General features: G+C 41.0%; 1 protein-coding gene across 3 annotated transcripts in view; it reads left to right on the forward strand.

Moving 5' to 3' along the window:
• Positions 1–17588, forward strand: part of USO1 (USO1 vesicle transport factor) — a 104322-nt gene that overhangs the window by 14777 nt on the left and 71957 nt on the right. For 2 of the 3 annotated variants that reach the window (XM_089663714.1, XM_089663716.1), the window contains exons 2-5: positions 1636–1722; positions 2049–2113; positions 6413–6486; positions 16758–16769. In XM_089663714.1, the coding sequence (XP_089519840.1) occupies positions 1636–1722; positions 2049–2113; positions 6413–6486; positions 16758–16769 (238 nt within the window). The remainder of the gene's footprint in view (positions 1–1635; positions 1723–2048; positions 2114–6412; positions 6487–16757; positions 16770–17588) is intronic. The other variant, XM_089663715.1, reaches the window with a different exon arrangement.

Genomic DNA, 17588 nt, shown 5'->3' on the forward strand with positions numbered 1-17588 from the left:
TGCACTGATGGGCATTTCCAGGCATCACTGGTGGGCATTGGCAAACATCACTGATGGGTACTGAAAGGCAGCACTCATAGGACACTGATAGGTGGCACTGACGGGCACTGATAGGCATCACTGACTGGCACTAATAGGCTGCGCTGACTGGCAGCTCTGATGGGCACTGATATGTGGCATTGATGTGCACTAGTAGCCACCGATATGTGGCATTGATGGCCACTGGTATGTGGCATTGAGCACTGACAGATGGCACTGATGGGCACTGACAGGTGACGTCCTCCCACTCTAACTGAGGGGGTGCGTGGCGATTGGTGGTGCGCTGTGTCCCAGGGACACAGCAGATCACCTATCACAGTAAAGAGCCGATGACACAGTCTCTGTCATGTGATCAGCTGTGTCCAATCACAGCTGATCGCATGTAAATAAGGAAATGCCGGTTATCTGCATTTCTCTCCTCACGAGCTGTCACGCTGACCACTCCTGAGGAGAGCCTGTAATCGGCATTCCTCAGAGGGGACATGTACACTGATCATCTGGGCACTGATGATCAGTGTAGCCCCATCAATGCCACCTATTAGTGCCACATCAATGCCGCATATCAGTGCCTACCAGTGCACGTCAATGCCACATATCAGTGCCCATCTCAGCTGCTTGTCAGTGCCACCTATCAGTGTTGCCCATCAGTGTCATCTATCAGTGCTATATGAGTGCTGCCTTTCAGTGCCCATCAGTGATGCCTGTCAATGCCTATCAGTGCCCATCACTGCAGCCTCATTAGCGCACATCAGTGAAGGAGAAAATTCACTTATTTACAAAATTTTATAACAGAACTAAGAAAAAACGTTTGGTTCTTTTTTTCAAAATTTTCAGTTTTTGGTTTGTTTAGCAAAAGATAAAAAACCCAGAGGTGATTAAATACCACCAAAAGAAAGCTCTGTCTCAAAAAAATGAAAAAAATTTCATATGGGTACAGTGTTGTATGACCGCACAATTGTCATTCAAAATGTGACAGCGCTGAAAGCTGAAAATTGTCCTGGGCAGGAAGGGGGTATAAGTGCCCTGTAGGCAAGTGGTTAAAGGAAGCCTATACAGAGAGAACATGGAGGCTGCCCTTGTTTACCTCTCCTAAAAGTTCATGTTATTTTACCTTTCACTGTGATCTGAGTTCACTGTGCAAGTAGGGATATGCTATGCATATAGCAGGTTTCAGAAAAAAAAAATTGGCCCCATTCACACTTGTGATTTGGCCATTTGCGATTAGATGATCTCTATGATGAGCTGCAGACAGGAAGTACTATTTAAGTGCAGGAGCCCCACTGGGTCTTCTGCACCGAATTGCAAACTGCCCGATCTGCAAGTGTCCAGGAACTTTTGCAGGGGAATCGGGAGGGGTGGGGGACAGCACTCCAGAGCTGGTATGCGTATATCATTTGTAATAATAAAATTAAGATGTGGCAAAATATCTTGCCTCCTCTAGCAGGGATCTTAGTTTAGGCAGAGTATGTTTCTACAATCCACATTTCCATTAGGGATCTTGGAGCTTTGTTTTCATTGAAAGCAGCTAAGAAGACCCAAAACAGCAAGTGCCAGCAGTTGTGTTTCATCAGCCATATGTATTTTTTTCCCCTCCAGATCCAGAAGTTGTGTGATAGAGTTGTTTCATCTACTTTGCTGGAAGACAGAAGGGATGCTGTAAGAGCCCTCAAGTCCTTGTCAAAGGTCTGTTCATTTTTGTTGATTGTGTATGGCCTCTGGGCAGTGCATTGTGAAGGCTTTTTTTATTCTATATACTTGTGATTCATTGAGCTGCATAAGTGAATTATACTGTGCTGTTTTGTTTGGTGGGCCCAGTATAAGGTATAAAACAACTAATTAAGAAAGACATAATAATCACTGCCCTTTATTTAGAAAGCAAAAGAGCATTACGGGTTAAGTGGTGAATATTACATATGTGGTTTTTATATTTTATTTGTACTTGTAACAGACTCTATAGCACATTATTTAGCTATATGTAGTTGACATATGTTTCCCTTTTTGGTAAACAGAAATATCGTCTTGAGGTGGGCACTCAGGCTATGGACATTCTCCTGAATGTACTACAGACCGATCGGTAAGCTGTTTCTTTTCATAAATTAATCCTCTTTATAGTAACTCTTTAGCATGGAATCATTTGAATGTAAAGCATACCTGCAAAACGATTTCATATTCTAACCTAGTGGCCTGCTTCTTAAAAAGCCACCAGTAACTTGTGAATTAACACTTTTGAATATAGATCCTGATCCCTCATTTCTGAACAGTCAGCTCTTCAGTAGAGGCACTGTTAAATGTACACTGCCGTCAAAAGCAAAAAGTAAGCTAAACTCCAAGTAAACGGCTAAATACTTAAATTAAATACAGCCCTGGCCAAAAGTTTTGAGAATGACACAAATATTAGTTTTCACAAAGTATGCTGCCTCGGCTTTTATGATAACAATTTGCATGTACTCCAGAATGTTATAAAGCGTGATCAGATGAATTGCAATTAATTGCAACATCCCTCTTTGCCAGGAAAATGAACGTAATACAAAAAAAAAAACATTTTGACTGCATTTCAGCCCTGCCACAAAAGGACCAGCTGACATAATGTCAGCGATTTTCTCGTTAACACAGGTATCAGTGTTGATGAGGACAAGGCTGGAGATCACGCTATCATGCTGATTAAGTTAGAACAGGCTGGAAGCTTTAAAAGGAGGGTGGTGTTTGAAATAATTGTTTTTCCTCTGTTATCCATGGTTACCTGAAAGGAAACACGTGCAGTCATCATTGCTTTGCACAAAAAGGGATTCACAGGCAAGGGTATTGCTGCAGCTAAGATTGCACCTAAATCAACCATTTATTGGATCATCAAGGACTTCAAGGTAAGAGGTTCAGTTGTTGTGAAGAAGGCATCAGGACGCCCAAGAAAGTCCAGCAAGTGCCAGGACCGTCTCCTAAAGTTGATTCAGCTGCGGGATCGGGGCACCACCAGTGCAGAGCTTGCTCAGGAATGGCAGCAGGCAGGTGTGAGTGCATCTGCACGCACAGTGAGTTGAAGACTATTGGAGCATGGCCTGGTGTCAAGAAGGGCAGCAAAAAAGCCACTTCTCTCCAGGAAAAACATCAGGGACAGATTGATATTAAGCAAAATGCACAGGGATTGAACTGCTGAGGACTGGGTAAGGTCATTTTCTCTGATGAATCCCCTTTTTCGATTGTTTGGAGCATCCTGAAAAAACCTTGTCTGTAGAAGAAAAGGTGAGGGCTACCATCAGCCCTGTGTCATGCCAACAGTAAAGCATCCTGAGATCATTCATGTGTAGGGTTGCTTCTCAGCCAAAGGAGTGGGCTCACTCACAATTTTGCCTAAGAACACAGTCATGAATAAAGAATAGTACAAAAACATCCTCTGAAAGCAACTTCTCCCAACCATCCAAGAACAGTTGATGACAAACAATGCCTTTTCCAGCATGATGGAGCATAAGGCAAAAGTGATAACTCAGTGGCTTGGAACAAATCATCGAAAGTTTGGGTCCATGGCCAGGAAACTCCCCAGACCTTAATTCCATTGAGAACTTGTGGTCAATCCTTAAGAGGCGGGTGAGCAAAAAAAACCCTCAAATTCTAACAAACTGCAAGCATTGATTATGCAAGAATGGGCTGCCATCAGTCAGGATGTCGCCCAGAAGTTGACTGACAGCATGCCAGGGTGAACTGCAGAGGTCTTGGAAAAGAAGGGATCAACACTGCAAATACTAACTACATAAACTTAATGTAATTGTCAATAAATGCCTTTTGACACTTATGAAATGCTTGTAATTATACTTCAGTATACTATATTAACATCGGACAAAAAGATCTAAAAACACTGAAGCAGTAGACTTTGTGAAAATGATGATTTATCCTTGTCTCAATTTATTACATCACAGAAACCTGACACTTTAACAGGGATGTGTAAACTTTTTATATCCAGTGTGTGTGTGTGTGCGTGTGTATGTATGTAATATATATGTGTGTGTGTATATGTGTGTGTGTATTTATATGTGTGTGTATATATTAGTGAGAACTAGCATCAAGGGTAGATCTTTAAAGTACACAGCCACTCGCTTTCATCGTTTTAAGGGCCGTTTTTGCCCAATTTTATTTAAAAGAAAATTCCATAAATCCAACACCATAGATTTCCCTCCACAGGGGTTTTCAGCATTTCACTCTTCCAAACACAGACATTTAGCCTCCTGGCTTATACATACAGTCCTGCTGCTCTGGCTTTCCACTTCAGGCTCATGTCTGTCTCCTGCAGACTCTTTTCTAAACGGCTCTTTCAGGCACACAGCTAGCAGCCCCTTGCTGCTCTGTCTCCCACCTATCCTCTGTGGAACTCTCCTGACTCCTGGGCAATGGCCTCCTCTCTACCGGGGTGGAGCCCAGAACCGTGGTTTGGCCTCTATGAAAAGGCCTGCACACACCTGTGTAATCGATGTGCTGGCTGTTCCCAGACCCTGGACCCAGGACTGGAGATTTTACACACAACTGAATTGTACAGTTTTATAGGTCACATTAAAGGTGGAAAAAGTTCAGAATTTATTCTTTTGTCTCATTTTTTCACATCACAGAAACCTGACATTTTAATAGGGGTTACTTTTAATCCTTTCCTCTATTCCTGTACGATGAGAACTGCTTTTTAGGGCTGGTTAGTACTAGCAGCAAGAAGTGCTGCTCCTGTGAATAGCCTTCCATGCTCAGATCACTTTTCAGAGGTATTTGACAGGCTGTGAAAAGGCAGTATGTTGCTTCCTCACCTCCTGTTTTAACTTCCTATACACATCACCACGCCACAACCACATACAATGCACACAATTGTGGGGCAGTTGCATTCCATTCACCTGGGGGTATACTTTCAGCTGCACACACAGCATGCGTACAGTTGTGTAGCAGTTGGGAGCAGTAAAAACTCAACTAGGTGGTTTAATCACCTTCCAAGCTCACATGTGAACAAGCTCTTGGTTTACATCTGTGCTGCTAAGTGTAGGGCAGCCCAGTCCTTTCAGTGGGCTGCCCTTTCAAAGAGGTCCCTAACCCTTCTTTGAAAATCATGCCACAGCAAAAATACACTGCGTTTGCCAGTGTGTGGGGTACCATTTAGAATTAATGTCACCCCTGCACATCTACTAGAGCAGTGCATTTGTCTGCTTGTCAGAAAATAATGTGATTTTGCACACATTACACAGCACTCAGTACTGTGAACAAAGCCTTAGACTTGGTGCGTCAAGACTGAGAATACTGTTCTAGGGCACTTTGACGGGAAAAAGGTTGAGAAACGCTAGGTTAAAGGTTCTACTCAAACTAGAGCGGACTAGCTGCTGACTGCGCTAGGGGGCAGTGTGGTGCACAATTCAGCACATCACATGGCTCCCCCCCCTTTTTTTTTTTTTAACAAACATTTGCAGTGTACAAAACATTCACTTCATTCCTGGTGCTGTCAAGCGCTCTGTGTTGCAGTATGTATGCGACACGTAGGAAACAATTGTATTCAATTTTGTCCTTGTGGTGGTAGGCATATTACAATGTGGTAAAAAATCTGTCACCACACAATGCATGAATTAGCCCTTACACTGTGTAAGAGAGTAATTAAGAGTACCCTATGTGGTATTCAAAAAAAAGATGGTCTCTCTGTCCTAAGACGGCTGGTCTTTCCAGGCCTCTGCAAACTGTGTACAAGTGTTCTAAAGGATTGGACATGTTTGTCAGAAAGTGGACAGTTTCTCCAAAATATTTTCAATAACCCTCCAAGTATGTAAATAAAAATCTGAAATAACTCTTTAGCCACTTAAAGAATCTTGGCATGTGCTGGAAACGACAGGTTCGCAGTTGGGGGGTCAACTTTTCCATAGGGGCCCACAAGCTTCCAGCTACACCTCTGGGGGGATAATCCAAAATGTTTAGTTTTAACCAGTACAGGAATAGAAAAGTGGTCTTTCAGTGGAAACACTTGTTATGATACCAACTATATAAGAGAGGATTTTGCTCACTTCGGAGTTTTCCTCTCATTTCCTGTTGTGCCTAAGCTACAGGATGTGAAGAGAAATCTCCTCAATGGGACATAGACTGCAAAAAAAACCTGACAGCATCTTAACTTCTTCCTTGCTGTAGCCAAAACTTAAAAAAACTTGTTTTGAATGTAGATATACCTTAAGGGCATTTACAGTTTACCTTTTAATAATGAATAAAGATAGAGATGATCTGCTTTTTTTATGCATTGTCCCGGTGGTATGCACACAGTTATACTCATGTTATAATTTAAAGTTGTTGCTAAAGGGCTGCAGAATGAAAGAAAGGCTGTTAAATAAAGAATATATGAAATTATATCTGAGCTGCTTTTTTTTTCTTCTATTAGATCCGATTCTGAAATCATTGGCTATGCATTGGATACATTGTACAATATTGTGTCTAATGATACAGAGGAGGCAGGTAAGTCATATAATCTGTTTTTGTGTGAAGGATCCATTGTGGATTGTGTCTTTCATCTGTATCAAGCTTGGGACCATTTCCATCTTCCACTGAAAGTCCCTTCCTAACATCTTTCAACAAACAGAAAGCGCCTGTCTGTCATAAACCCAGAAGTCATATTTTCCTTTTTTCTCTGGATTTTGGATTTGAACAATTCCCAGATTTTCACTCTTAATATGTTGGCTTATTTCAGATGGTGATTTGAAAGGTAATTTGTCATTAGAAGAGGAGCACTAATGTGTACTATTTCCTAACATCAGAGTAGTTTTTATTTGCTTGACTTCATTAAAGCTGAATTCTAGGTTTTTGTGTTTTTTTGTTTGTTCTTAGTTTTTTCCGGTCCACTTTACATCAATGTAAATAAGCATATTCCAGACCTGGCTACTAGTGGCTACTGATCAGAGGCCAGCCACCTGTCACAGGATCTGGAAGACAGCAAAGAATCACATAATTCTCCTCTTCCACAAAGATCAGACAGTTATGGAATATCCATTTTTACATTGGTCCAAGGTGGATCAATGTAACTATGCAAAAAAATATCCATACATGGAATACAGATTTAAAGTGTAACTCCACTTTAGGCCCCATTCACACTTGCGTTGGGTTTGTTAGGGATTAGATATGGGATTACCTAGGGTGAACACCACTTTGAGAGCAATAGCAGGCTGACAGCTCCTGCAGCTAATCGTGCCTGCACACATTTAAACTTGAATTAAAGGCAAAACTTTTGGTTTTGGGTAGACTGGAGCTGGATTAGAACACTTGCCAGTTTTTATGGCTGTCTGTGCCCCCCATTGGGGAAATCTTCCAATGGGGACACTAGTTCTGGTGAACTGGGGGTTCCCAAGGAATTCCCTTAAATTGTAAGGATTTCCTCCCACTTCCTGTTTGGCAATGGGACAGGAAGTGAAATCTCTGCAATGGAACACAGATGGCAAAAAAACAATCTGACAGAGGTTATAACCCTCCCTTGCTCTATCCAATATGAAAAAAAAAAAAGTTTTGCTTATAGTGCTGCTTTAATTGCTCATGGAGCTGATCATTATCCAGGTAGTCTGTGCTTGAGCAATTACAAGCGAGCGCCTGCTGTTGCAGGTACCATATGACCTCTGTGACCAATCACAGCAGGTCACATAACATTTGTAAACAGTGGATGAATTCCTTTCATTCCATCCATTGTATACATTTGTGTTGCCAGCTGTGGTTGGTCACAGTGATCACATAGGACAGACTGGGCCAATCACAGCTACACAAAAATGGCAACCGTCCCAACCTATAACCAGCTTTAGCAGTAAGGTACACATGGAAGCGCAATGCAAACAAACAAAGGATTTCCCAGAAACACTTGCCAGCCTGCAAAACAATTTGGTCCTGTTTAACAGTTTGCGTTAAAAGCAGAGGATTTGTTTTGCACACATTTGCAAACACATGCGTAAGCCGCAGTCCCGTGTCAAGGGTCCTCTTTATACTGTGGACCTAACTAAAATTTCCAAAGTCTCCATAGTAGGAGCACATGTAGAAATGGATAGGTTAAGGGCAGGTGTGTCTGGAGGAGCCCATCCCTCCTTAAAGGTACAGGGACACATGTGATGCCCAGCTTTACCAAAATGATAGCAAAGGCATCCAGTGCGTCCCTGCATCCAAATTAGCCAACTACACAAAAAATGTCAACCGTCCCAACATATAATCAGCCTTAGCAGTAAGGTGCACATGGAAGGGCAATGCACATCGCCAATCACAGCCCATCTGTGTTATGTGATTAGCTGTGGCCAATCACAGCTAATAACAGCAACATAAACTGAATCGATTTCATTCAGTAAAATGCTTGCTTATAACAATTACAGGTGCCCTGTATTGAAGTGGTTAATCGCTAATGGCCCCACTATCAAAGTGTGGATTGGTCATATTTACTACAAGACATATGTTTAAACTTTGTTGCACCTAAAAGGGAGCTGATTTTTGATAATCTAAAATTGTAAAATGGCTTTTGTAGCAATTCTGCATGGAAAATCAATTTTCGAATGAGGTTTTTATATATGCCCATAAATTTAATTCAGATTTTTTTTTTTTAGTTTTGATTTAATATGTCTTAATTTTCTTTGCAAAAATAGTTTACATTTGAATTCCAGCCAACCAAAGCAACATATCTAAATCTCTATTTCTGACCCCATTTCATTAAGCAAAAAGATAATTTTCCCTGTGGAGATATTTAAGTTTTAATCCCTGTCTCCAACAGAAGGTCTCCCAACTGAATTATTATTAGTTGGAGCTGGCGTCATGCTCTTCAGGGCACTCTACATGCCTAAATGTCTTCCTATACATGTAGACTGTCCTATAAGGGCTAGTGCGGGCAACTGCATTGGTTGTGACAGGGTTGCAGAGAACATCCTTGTCATCACTGCAGTAATATCTGCAGCAACTTACTGCAATAATATCTCGTATTGCTACATAGATGTTCTATTGTAAAAATCGCTAACCCCTTCTTCCACTGTATAGCAGGAAAATTGTGGACATGAGCAGCCAGACACAACATTGATGTTCTGCTGCCTTGTTTAGTGCTGTCAGGATCCAAGCAATTTAAAGATGTTGGAAGAGCAGACCAAAGCAGGAGAAAAGTGGAGCTGCTGCTTCTTACTCACCCCTACCCCCTTCCCTCACGTATGGCAGGCTTATTATAGGATTGGTCAACCAGATACAGCTTTACTGTGTTAACATCTTAAGTACAGTGGACTGAAAGTCTGAAGAAAGAGGTAAGGGAAGGTGAGCAGCCAGGCACAATACTGTTCTGCAGCAGAACACCAGTATTGCTGCAAGCTCACCCTCCCTCCCCTGCAGAGAATGTATAGAAAGCCATCACAGGTAAAACAAGCTGAAGGTTGGGAGACAGAGGTAAGGGGAAAGTGAGCTGCCAGAAATAATACAGCTGTTTTGCTGCCTTGCTCAGCGCAGTAAGGGTCCAAGCAATAACAGGACACTGGCTGCTGTAAGCAAGGTAACAGACCCTCCCCTACCTCTTTCCACCCACCCTTAAGCTGGCCATACACATGTAAATTTTCGGATGAGAATATTCATAAGAAAAGTCTTATGAAACTTCTTTGCACATTTGATGAGTGGACAAATGTCGTTGGTTTCTGAACAAAAACCACATACACTCACTGGCCGAAAATTAATTTGATCAAGAAAAGTTTTCCTTCCTGCCCCTTTGACTGCTGTTGAATATGAACATTGATTTGATTCCACAAATGATAAGAAAATCAAACAAATATTCTTGAAATTCTCAAACGAAAATCTATCCGTGTTTGGCCAGCTTAAGCCAGCTCTGTCTGCAGTGTAAAAAAGAATAGGAGCATAGTGGTGGAGTGCAGAGGTGCGGTGCTAGGCAGAGAGACAGTGTATACCCCACAAGTGCTGGAAGCTTCCCTCTCACTCATGACATCAGCACAGAAGGGAACAGAGAGCCAACTGGCTCCTTTAAACAGGAAATTGGTATCTTCTGACTGGCAACATTTAGCTGGTTTTTAGGCTCCACTGACAAAAAAAAACTAAAAAATAGAGAACATTCCTAAATAGTAATTTGGAATTTGGCTTTAAAAAAAACCTGATTCTACATATTGGAAAGCCATATTCATGAGCAAAAATTGTACAGGATTGACAGGAATCCTGGCAAATGTATAAACTCTGTGCCATTTTGGGCCTGTGTTAATGGCTTTGGGCTTGTATCAATGGCATCGGTTCAAGGTGTTTGAGGTCATTCAGAATTTCACAGGTACATTTGACCTGTAGTTGGTCTCTTTCTGTCCAGCATTTGAACTGCTTCAAGCTGGTTTTGTAATCCTATAAATTTACTGTATATGCAAATTCAAAACCTGTCTGATAAGAACAAATGCCTTTTGACACAGGCCCTTACCTTGTGAAATATTGCTTTGTGATATACAGTACATTCATTCTGGGATACCTGTCAGTTGGTTTAGGATGTTTGTTTTGTTAAAGGTAAACTATCTTCTGTCAATAGTTGATATTAATTTTTGAATGCTTATTGTAGAACTTTCCTGAAAATATTTCAGAATTACATTCTTTCTGTGCAATATTCTCAAGACTGTTTCATATTCAGATTAGTAGGGTCTCCTCCTAATTAGATGAGATCAATGAAGCATTATTGCTGAACTGTACAAATAGGAAGCATTGTATGTGTTTGTAATAATCAAATGTGGATACTACTGTATAAGTCATAATCCGAAAACTATAGCTAAAAACAAGGTTTTTTTTTATAGTGTATCTAAAGCCAACACTTTATTTTAGGTTTTGATAAAGTGGTTAGTACCCATGCCAGGTTTTTATTGCTGTCTTTGTCCCATTTGGGGAGATAAACTCTCTGTTAGTCCTGGTGACTATCATCAGTGGGACTGAAAGTGAGCAAGAAACCAAAATTTCTTGTTGCTGTCAGAACAGGAATAGAGGGGAAATCATCCAGTGGGGACAGCTGTTTGGCTGGTAACTGTCTAAGAGGGGATTTGCTCACATTAGAGAGATTAATTTTCACCTCCTGTTGTCTCTACAGGACAGGAAGTAAAGTTATATTTCCTCAACGTGATACAGATGAAAGAAAAAAAAAACTTTAAAGGGTTTTTAACATTTCTTATTCTACCCAAATCAAGTTAAAGCGTTAACCTACAACACCTTCAAAAAAGAAGAAAGAAATGTAAATCATCTATAGATTTTCCTGTAAATACATTTTAACCTATGGCCAATATGTTAGAAGGCATTTAACCTACTTGTACTTTTTTATTTTGGGAGAAACCCGAAGCATCTGGAAGAAATCCACCAAAACTTGGGAGAATCCACAGACTAGTACAGATAGTTTTGGCAGTTAGATCTAGTACCCTGGCACTGCAGAGTTAATTGACCAGTTGGTCATACGTTAGTAAATGTTTGTGAAGGCATTGCATTTTTATTACTGTGAAGTGATTTGAAATATATTTTTTTCTGTTTGAGGTGAAGTAATAGTTACACATGAAATTACTTCAAAAATACCAAAGTACAGACATTCACTCCATATTACTCTGATTTTTGCTTTCGTATTTCCCAATCATCCCTCTACCAAATTACACATGCAGTTGTGCGAATTCAATCATGGAGCCTTTTCCCCAGAGAGACAGGTGAACTACCACTTAGATTAGTAGTGCTTCTGGCAGGCAGACAGGCTTCTTCTGTGTTTCAGTGGCATCACTTGCATGATCATATCTTCCAGTTCACTGTAGTTTTATGCCATTAACTTGTTGCAAATTGTTTCTAAATGTGCACGTGTGCTTTTCAGTTTGTTGTAATATTTATACTGCATGCCCTTTTAATATCAAATGGCACATGCTTAGGAAACATTAACCATGACCATCAAGCCTAAGGCTTGGTTCACATATGTACAGGTGGTGCCGCTGTGGATCCGCACGAAAATCCATGCAGTTGCACCACCCACACAGAGGAATGCAGACCCGTGGTCGGGTGCCATTCATTCTAATGGAACGCCACGCACACTGGAAAACGCAACCGTACTGGGAACCGAGGTTCCCGTGCGGGCTGCGTTTTCAGAAGAAGAGTAGGGAATTCTTCCTTGCGTGTCACGGGGCACGGGAGTCCATTCAAATGAATGGGCTCTTGTGCCCGCGCACGGCCGCAATATATGTGAACCAAGGGTTAATCTAATGCTCAGCAGAATAATTTTGCAAGTTGAAGTGTTATCTTGTGTAACCTAGCACTGTTTAATACTGGCAATCAACTGGTTTGCTGTGGTATTTTACTGATTTGACTGTATTGCTCATTTAACTGTATGTTTATTAAATGGCCTGAAATTGTGGAGGGATAGTGAAAGGTTATATTAATAAAGAGACAAAGGGGACAGTTACCACAGGACCACCAGACAGAGGGTCTGCCAACTCTGAGCAATACAAGTAAGGGAGCCTAGGTGAAGCAGTTAAGGAACTTATGTCTGCTGCCTGGTGTCCTAAAAAGCCTTTATACATTTTTAAGGTACCCTGTGAGATCTCGAAAGGTTTAAATTAAGTGGTCCCCTGCTATAGAAGACACCATAAGTTTACCCTTCCAAAGGCCTAATTTTCCTACTTCTCTTCCTTCCTCTGTCCCATTACATCACTACTACGTCTTAGAATGGTATACATGGTCATAGGAAAAAATCAGTGCACCAAGGAGGACACACAAATATGACACTCCTTGAAGTGCTGAATGTCAGAGGCTTGACAAGGCTAGCACTACAATGGAGAAGGCATAAGAGAAGTGGTAAATAAATGCTGTTTCCTATTGCAGGAGATGGATTAATTAAAATCTTTAGAGAGCTGTCAGGATTTCTTTAGGATCATACTGATTTCTTTATTATATATCTTTCTCATCCATTGAGAGACAGAAGTCTATCAACTTCGAGTTTTTACTGCAGCTTACCAAAGGATTGGACATTGGCAAAAAAAAAAACAAAAAACCTGTATACCTGCCCAGGATAATTTCTCCTACTACTACCAGCATGCCTTAGTTTCTTGCTGGCATCCGGCATCCTGCATCCTGGACTTTTATTTTAGTCCAGGTGTGTCAAGTTAGTACTTTATTTTCTTAATTTTCAACATTTTTCTTCAATCAGGACTCTTCTCTACATTGCTGCTATAGATGGATTTGCAGCTATCTGGTGTGGTTGTCCTCAGCATGGCCTTTGAAGTGCCGCGTCTGGATCTTGCTGGACTGCACTTTGTGGGAATAGCCTGGAAGTGACCTCAGACAATGGGCTTCGCTTAGGTCAATTTCCAGACTACCTTCTGGTAAAGGTTAGCCATGGAATGCTTTCCATGTCCAGTGCTGCAATTGTTGTTTCAGCACTTGCCCTGTCTCTGTGGACTCACTTTGTGAGTGAGCCAGTTATGCTGAGCCTTGGTAGCTGCCTCAAGTACATAATAAAAATAATCTGTGCAGGAGTAAAAATTTTTTATAAAAAGCTGCAAACGCTCTGTTTGTGATACCCGATATACGAACTATAAAAGCAAATGGTGTAGCGCTATACTAAAAGAAAAACAATAATGTGCAATACAGTAGGTTGCAAATCACAGCATGAGAACAATGTTAAGATATATACAGTAGCAAGAAATTCACTTATATTCACAGATTAATAAAGAAAGTGCAGTGTGCAAAAAAAGTCCTGAAAAGGCCATCAAGTGAGCAGTGGCAAACCAGAAGAAATATTCTTTTTATTCAGATACACTACAGTTCAAAGATTATTTTCCACTATGCTAAAGCTTCCACCTTCAAGTTCAGCAATGTATCCCCTTTTGTGATTCAGCACCTCCAACCACATGCAATAAAGCCACAGGCCTCGCCAGGACCATGCATGATGACATCATGTCGATGCTACTTCCCAGGATTTTATCTGCACATGCATTTTATTCATTTTTTTAGATATGGTTAATGAATTGCTTCACATATTGTTTTTTTTAATATTGTTCTTATACTGTGATTTGCAACTTACTGCATTGCGCATTATTGTTTTCTTTTGATATAGCACTACACTATTTGATTTTATACGTCAAGTACATAGCTCCACGGGCATGTTTTAAATTTCTCAGTTTCCTGAAAGTTTCCACTGCGGAAAGGTTTAACGCTGTGGAACTGAATGTTGATGTCATCCGCTGAGTGGAGAGATGTGCTGTCTTTTCCAACATACAGCAAAGAGGAAGCACCTGCCTGCTTCTGCTTGTGCTTTGCATTTGCCATTTGGAACTTTGATCTTTGAGCCGTTTATGCTGCCTGCCTGCAGTAACTTTGATCACCTCCAAGCCTCACCTTCTACTATCTGTCTGGGTTTTGGGAGTTCCTGAGGCCTTGCCTTTTGACCCTGAGCTTTATATTGCCTTACTGCCATGAGGTTGCAGCATGTCTTATTGCAGCTGTGTGGCAGTAAGGAAAATTGTCCTCCTATACCGGATGCTCACAGCTTACACTCTTTTAACTGCAGCAGGACTGCAGATGGCTTTGTCTGATTCTGAGTTACTCCAACCTTTCCCAGATAAGCTTGCCTCACAGGAGTCTCAGCGCTATGCTATTACTCTCCAATTAAAAAAGACTGTTTTATTTTGGAAACACTGTGACAAGATGTTGTCTTCCCTCAAGCACTTGCTAGCCTTGTACCTGTTTGAAGAGGACCGTGTCAAACAAAATGTTTTAGTAAAGCAACCATACTGGTGGAGAATACACCTGTATTACAGACCCTACCAATAAGTGGTTGAAATCCCTCTTGCACAGATTATCAGATCTCCATAAAGATGTCATTGCCCCAGTTCTTCCAACTTGTTCACCATTACAAAGCATGAATAGGGCATCTGATCCATCCTGCATTTAAAAGCACTGAATTTCTTAATTCAAGCTCAGAAATTCTGTCTTTTTCTGTAGGCCGGGACCATCCTGCTGTAGGGTCATCTAAATCAGGTTTAGTCTTACAACACTGTCATACATCGAACAACAGGGAGGAAGTTGAAGTCTTGCTGCCGCATAAGAGGTGGATCAGATCCTGTCCTTGGGAGTACTTCACGTTCCAGCCTTGTCTGCTGTATATACCACAAGTGGGGACAGTTGGCAGGCAGCCTTACATAGCTGGCAGTGCCTGGATGTAGGGGAGTGGTCCCTACATCCTAAGGTGTTCCAGGACCTGTGCTGCAAGTGGGAGATGCTAGTGTGGACTTCTGGCTTCCAGGTTCAACAATAAACTGAACAGTTTGTCTCCAGGTACAGGGATGTTCCATGGGATCAATACACTCTGATCATTACCCTTCCTTCTTTAAAACGTCTTTCTCATCTGCTTCTCAGGTTTAAGATGGAGGATATTCCAGTGATCACCATTGCGTATACTTCACTTGGTGTGGGTCTCACGGAGCCCTCTCTATAGTTTCTCTGTGAGAAGACCCTTCTCCTTCCCTACAGCTGCGTCTGGGACCAATGTTTTGTACTCTTAAGGGTCAGGTTTCCTTTTCTATTTTGGTCAGAAACTATTGGCCTCTCTCTTTTGATATTGATTTTTGTACAGGGAGTTGAGACCTAGGACTTACATCTTGCCCAGGGTAGTTTCTGCCTTCCACCTAAACCAGGACTTTGTTCTTTTATTTCCCTGTCCGGCTTCAGTTTACCCTAAGGAAATTTCCGTTCATTGGCCTTATGTGGCACAGGCTTTGAGGATTTACCTCTCAGCTTCTTCTTATTTAAGGAAGATTCTCTTTTTGTATTCCAGATGGACCCAGAAAGGGTGCTCTGGCTTCATGTTCCACTGTTTCTAGCTGGCCAAGCAGACCATCATCCAAGCTTTATGGCCACAAGTATCAGATCCCACCCTTTTCAGTCAAGCTGCACTCTACTAGATCTTGCTTTTTGGCACCAAGCTACCTTTTTCAGATCTGAATGGCTGCCACTTGGTCTTCTGTTTACATGTCCATAAAGTGAAAGAAAGTGAGGGGTTGATTTACTATAGCTGGAGAGTGCAAAATCTGGTGCAGCTTTACATGGTAGCCAATCAGCTTCTTACTTCAAGTTTGTTCAATTAATCTTTGTCAAAAAAAACAAACCAAATAACCTGTAAGCTAATTGGTTTCTATGCAGAGCTGCACCAGATTTTGTACTATCCAGTATTCGTAAATCCACCCATATGTGTCACCAATGAACAAGAAAGAGAAAATATTTTTTTACTCCCTGCAAAATCCTTTTTTGGAGCCCATTGAGGGTCGCATCTCCCACCCCTCTGTGTGTTTTCTGATCATGCTTGTGGTGCTGCTTTGCTGCTAAACTATGACATTTCTGGTAAGAATAGTTATCCTGGGCTGGACTACAGTTTTTGTTTACCAATGTCCAATCTACCTGTAGGCGGCAGTATAACTTGAAGGTAATAGACTTTCTTGTCGCTCAATGGACTCTTAAGAAAAAGATTTCACGGCAAGAGCAAAAATCCTATTTTGGTAACTTTTATGCAATTTAATGTATGTACCTAATCCATCCATTGCCATGATGAATCAAATAAGCATTCACTCCAAAAGCATGATCTTTTTATATGTAATATTTAATATCCTGTCTGGGGGTGATTTGAAAAATATTGATTGCTCACACACAATCCTGGGTGGACAAAATCTTTCAACTTAATTTTTATTGGCTATCATGTTTCATGAACTTATTATCTTTTCTTTCTTTCATGTCTACCTGTGCAGCCGAATCTGAAGGTAAAAATTTGCTTTTGTGTGTCAGGTGTTGGCTCTTTTTTCTTTGTTCTGTTCACTTAATTGCTCTGCTACCTATTTAATCTGTGCATATGTTAGAATTAAAAGGAATGTATAGTGTATTTTCAGCTGCTCCAGTGTTTATTTTAAAGTAATTTTTACAAGTGACTTTAAGACCTCTTGCACACTGCAGCTTGAAAAAGCTCAGTACAGCTTTTTTTTTTTTCTAGTGATGTTAAATGCAGCCCATTGTTTACAATGTGTCTGTACACACAGGTGCGTAAACAGGCACTGTGTATTCTTGAGTAAGCAAAAAATAGAAAACTCTGCTTTCCTGGTCCGTATTTTGAGCAGGTACACACAAGTACATGCAAATATGCGCATATGAGCATAAATACTTTGAATTTTCATAGATTTTGCCAAAAGAAATCTATGCGCAAACATCAGTACCGTGTGCAAGAGGCCTTACATTTTATTAGCTTGCTCTTACATATTTTCAGTGTATTAAATACAGAGTTTTTTAGATTAGGCAGCAGAGAAAGTGCTGTCTTTCTCACTGCAGTTCTTCATACTCCCTTCTTATAAGTTGTTAAGATGGAATATCACATAATGTGCATATGGTTTTCAGTATAGCAGCACAACATTTGCATGACTCTGCAAAGTAGGAAGCACAACCTGTGGAGAAAATAAGGGTGTCCCATGGACATTTATGATTACATATAAGTTCAGCTTGGTCCTGCTTCCTCCCACCTCTAAGCCATCCATCATTATGGTGGGTAACAGGGAGGCTTGGGAGACAGAAAGGGGTGGGGCCAAGCTTGA

Source organism: Staurois parvus, unplaced genomic scaffold, assembly GCF_062004578.1.
Source record: "Staurois parvus isolate SC_StPar_1 unplaced genomic scaffold, SC_StPar_1.0 ptg000044l, whole genome shotgun sequence".
Classification (NCBI taxonomy): domain Eukaryota; kingdom Metazoa; phylum Chordata; class Amphibia; order Anura; family Ranidae; genus Staurois; species Staurois parvus.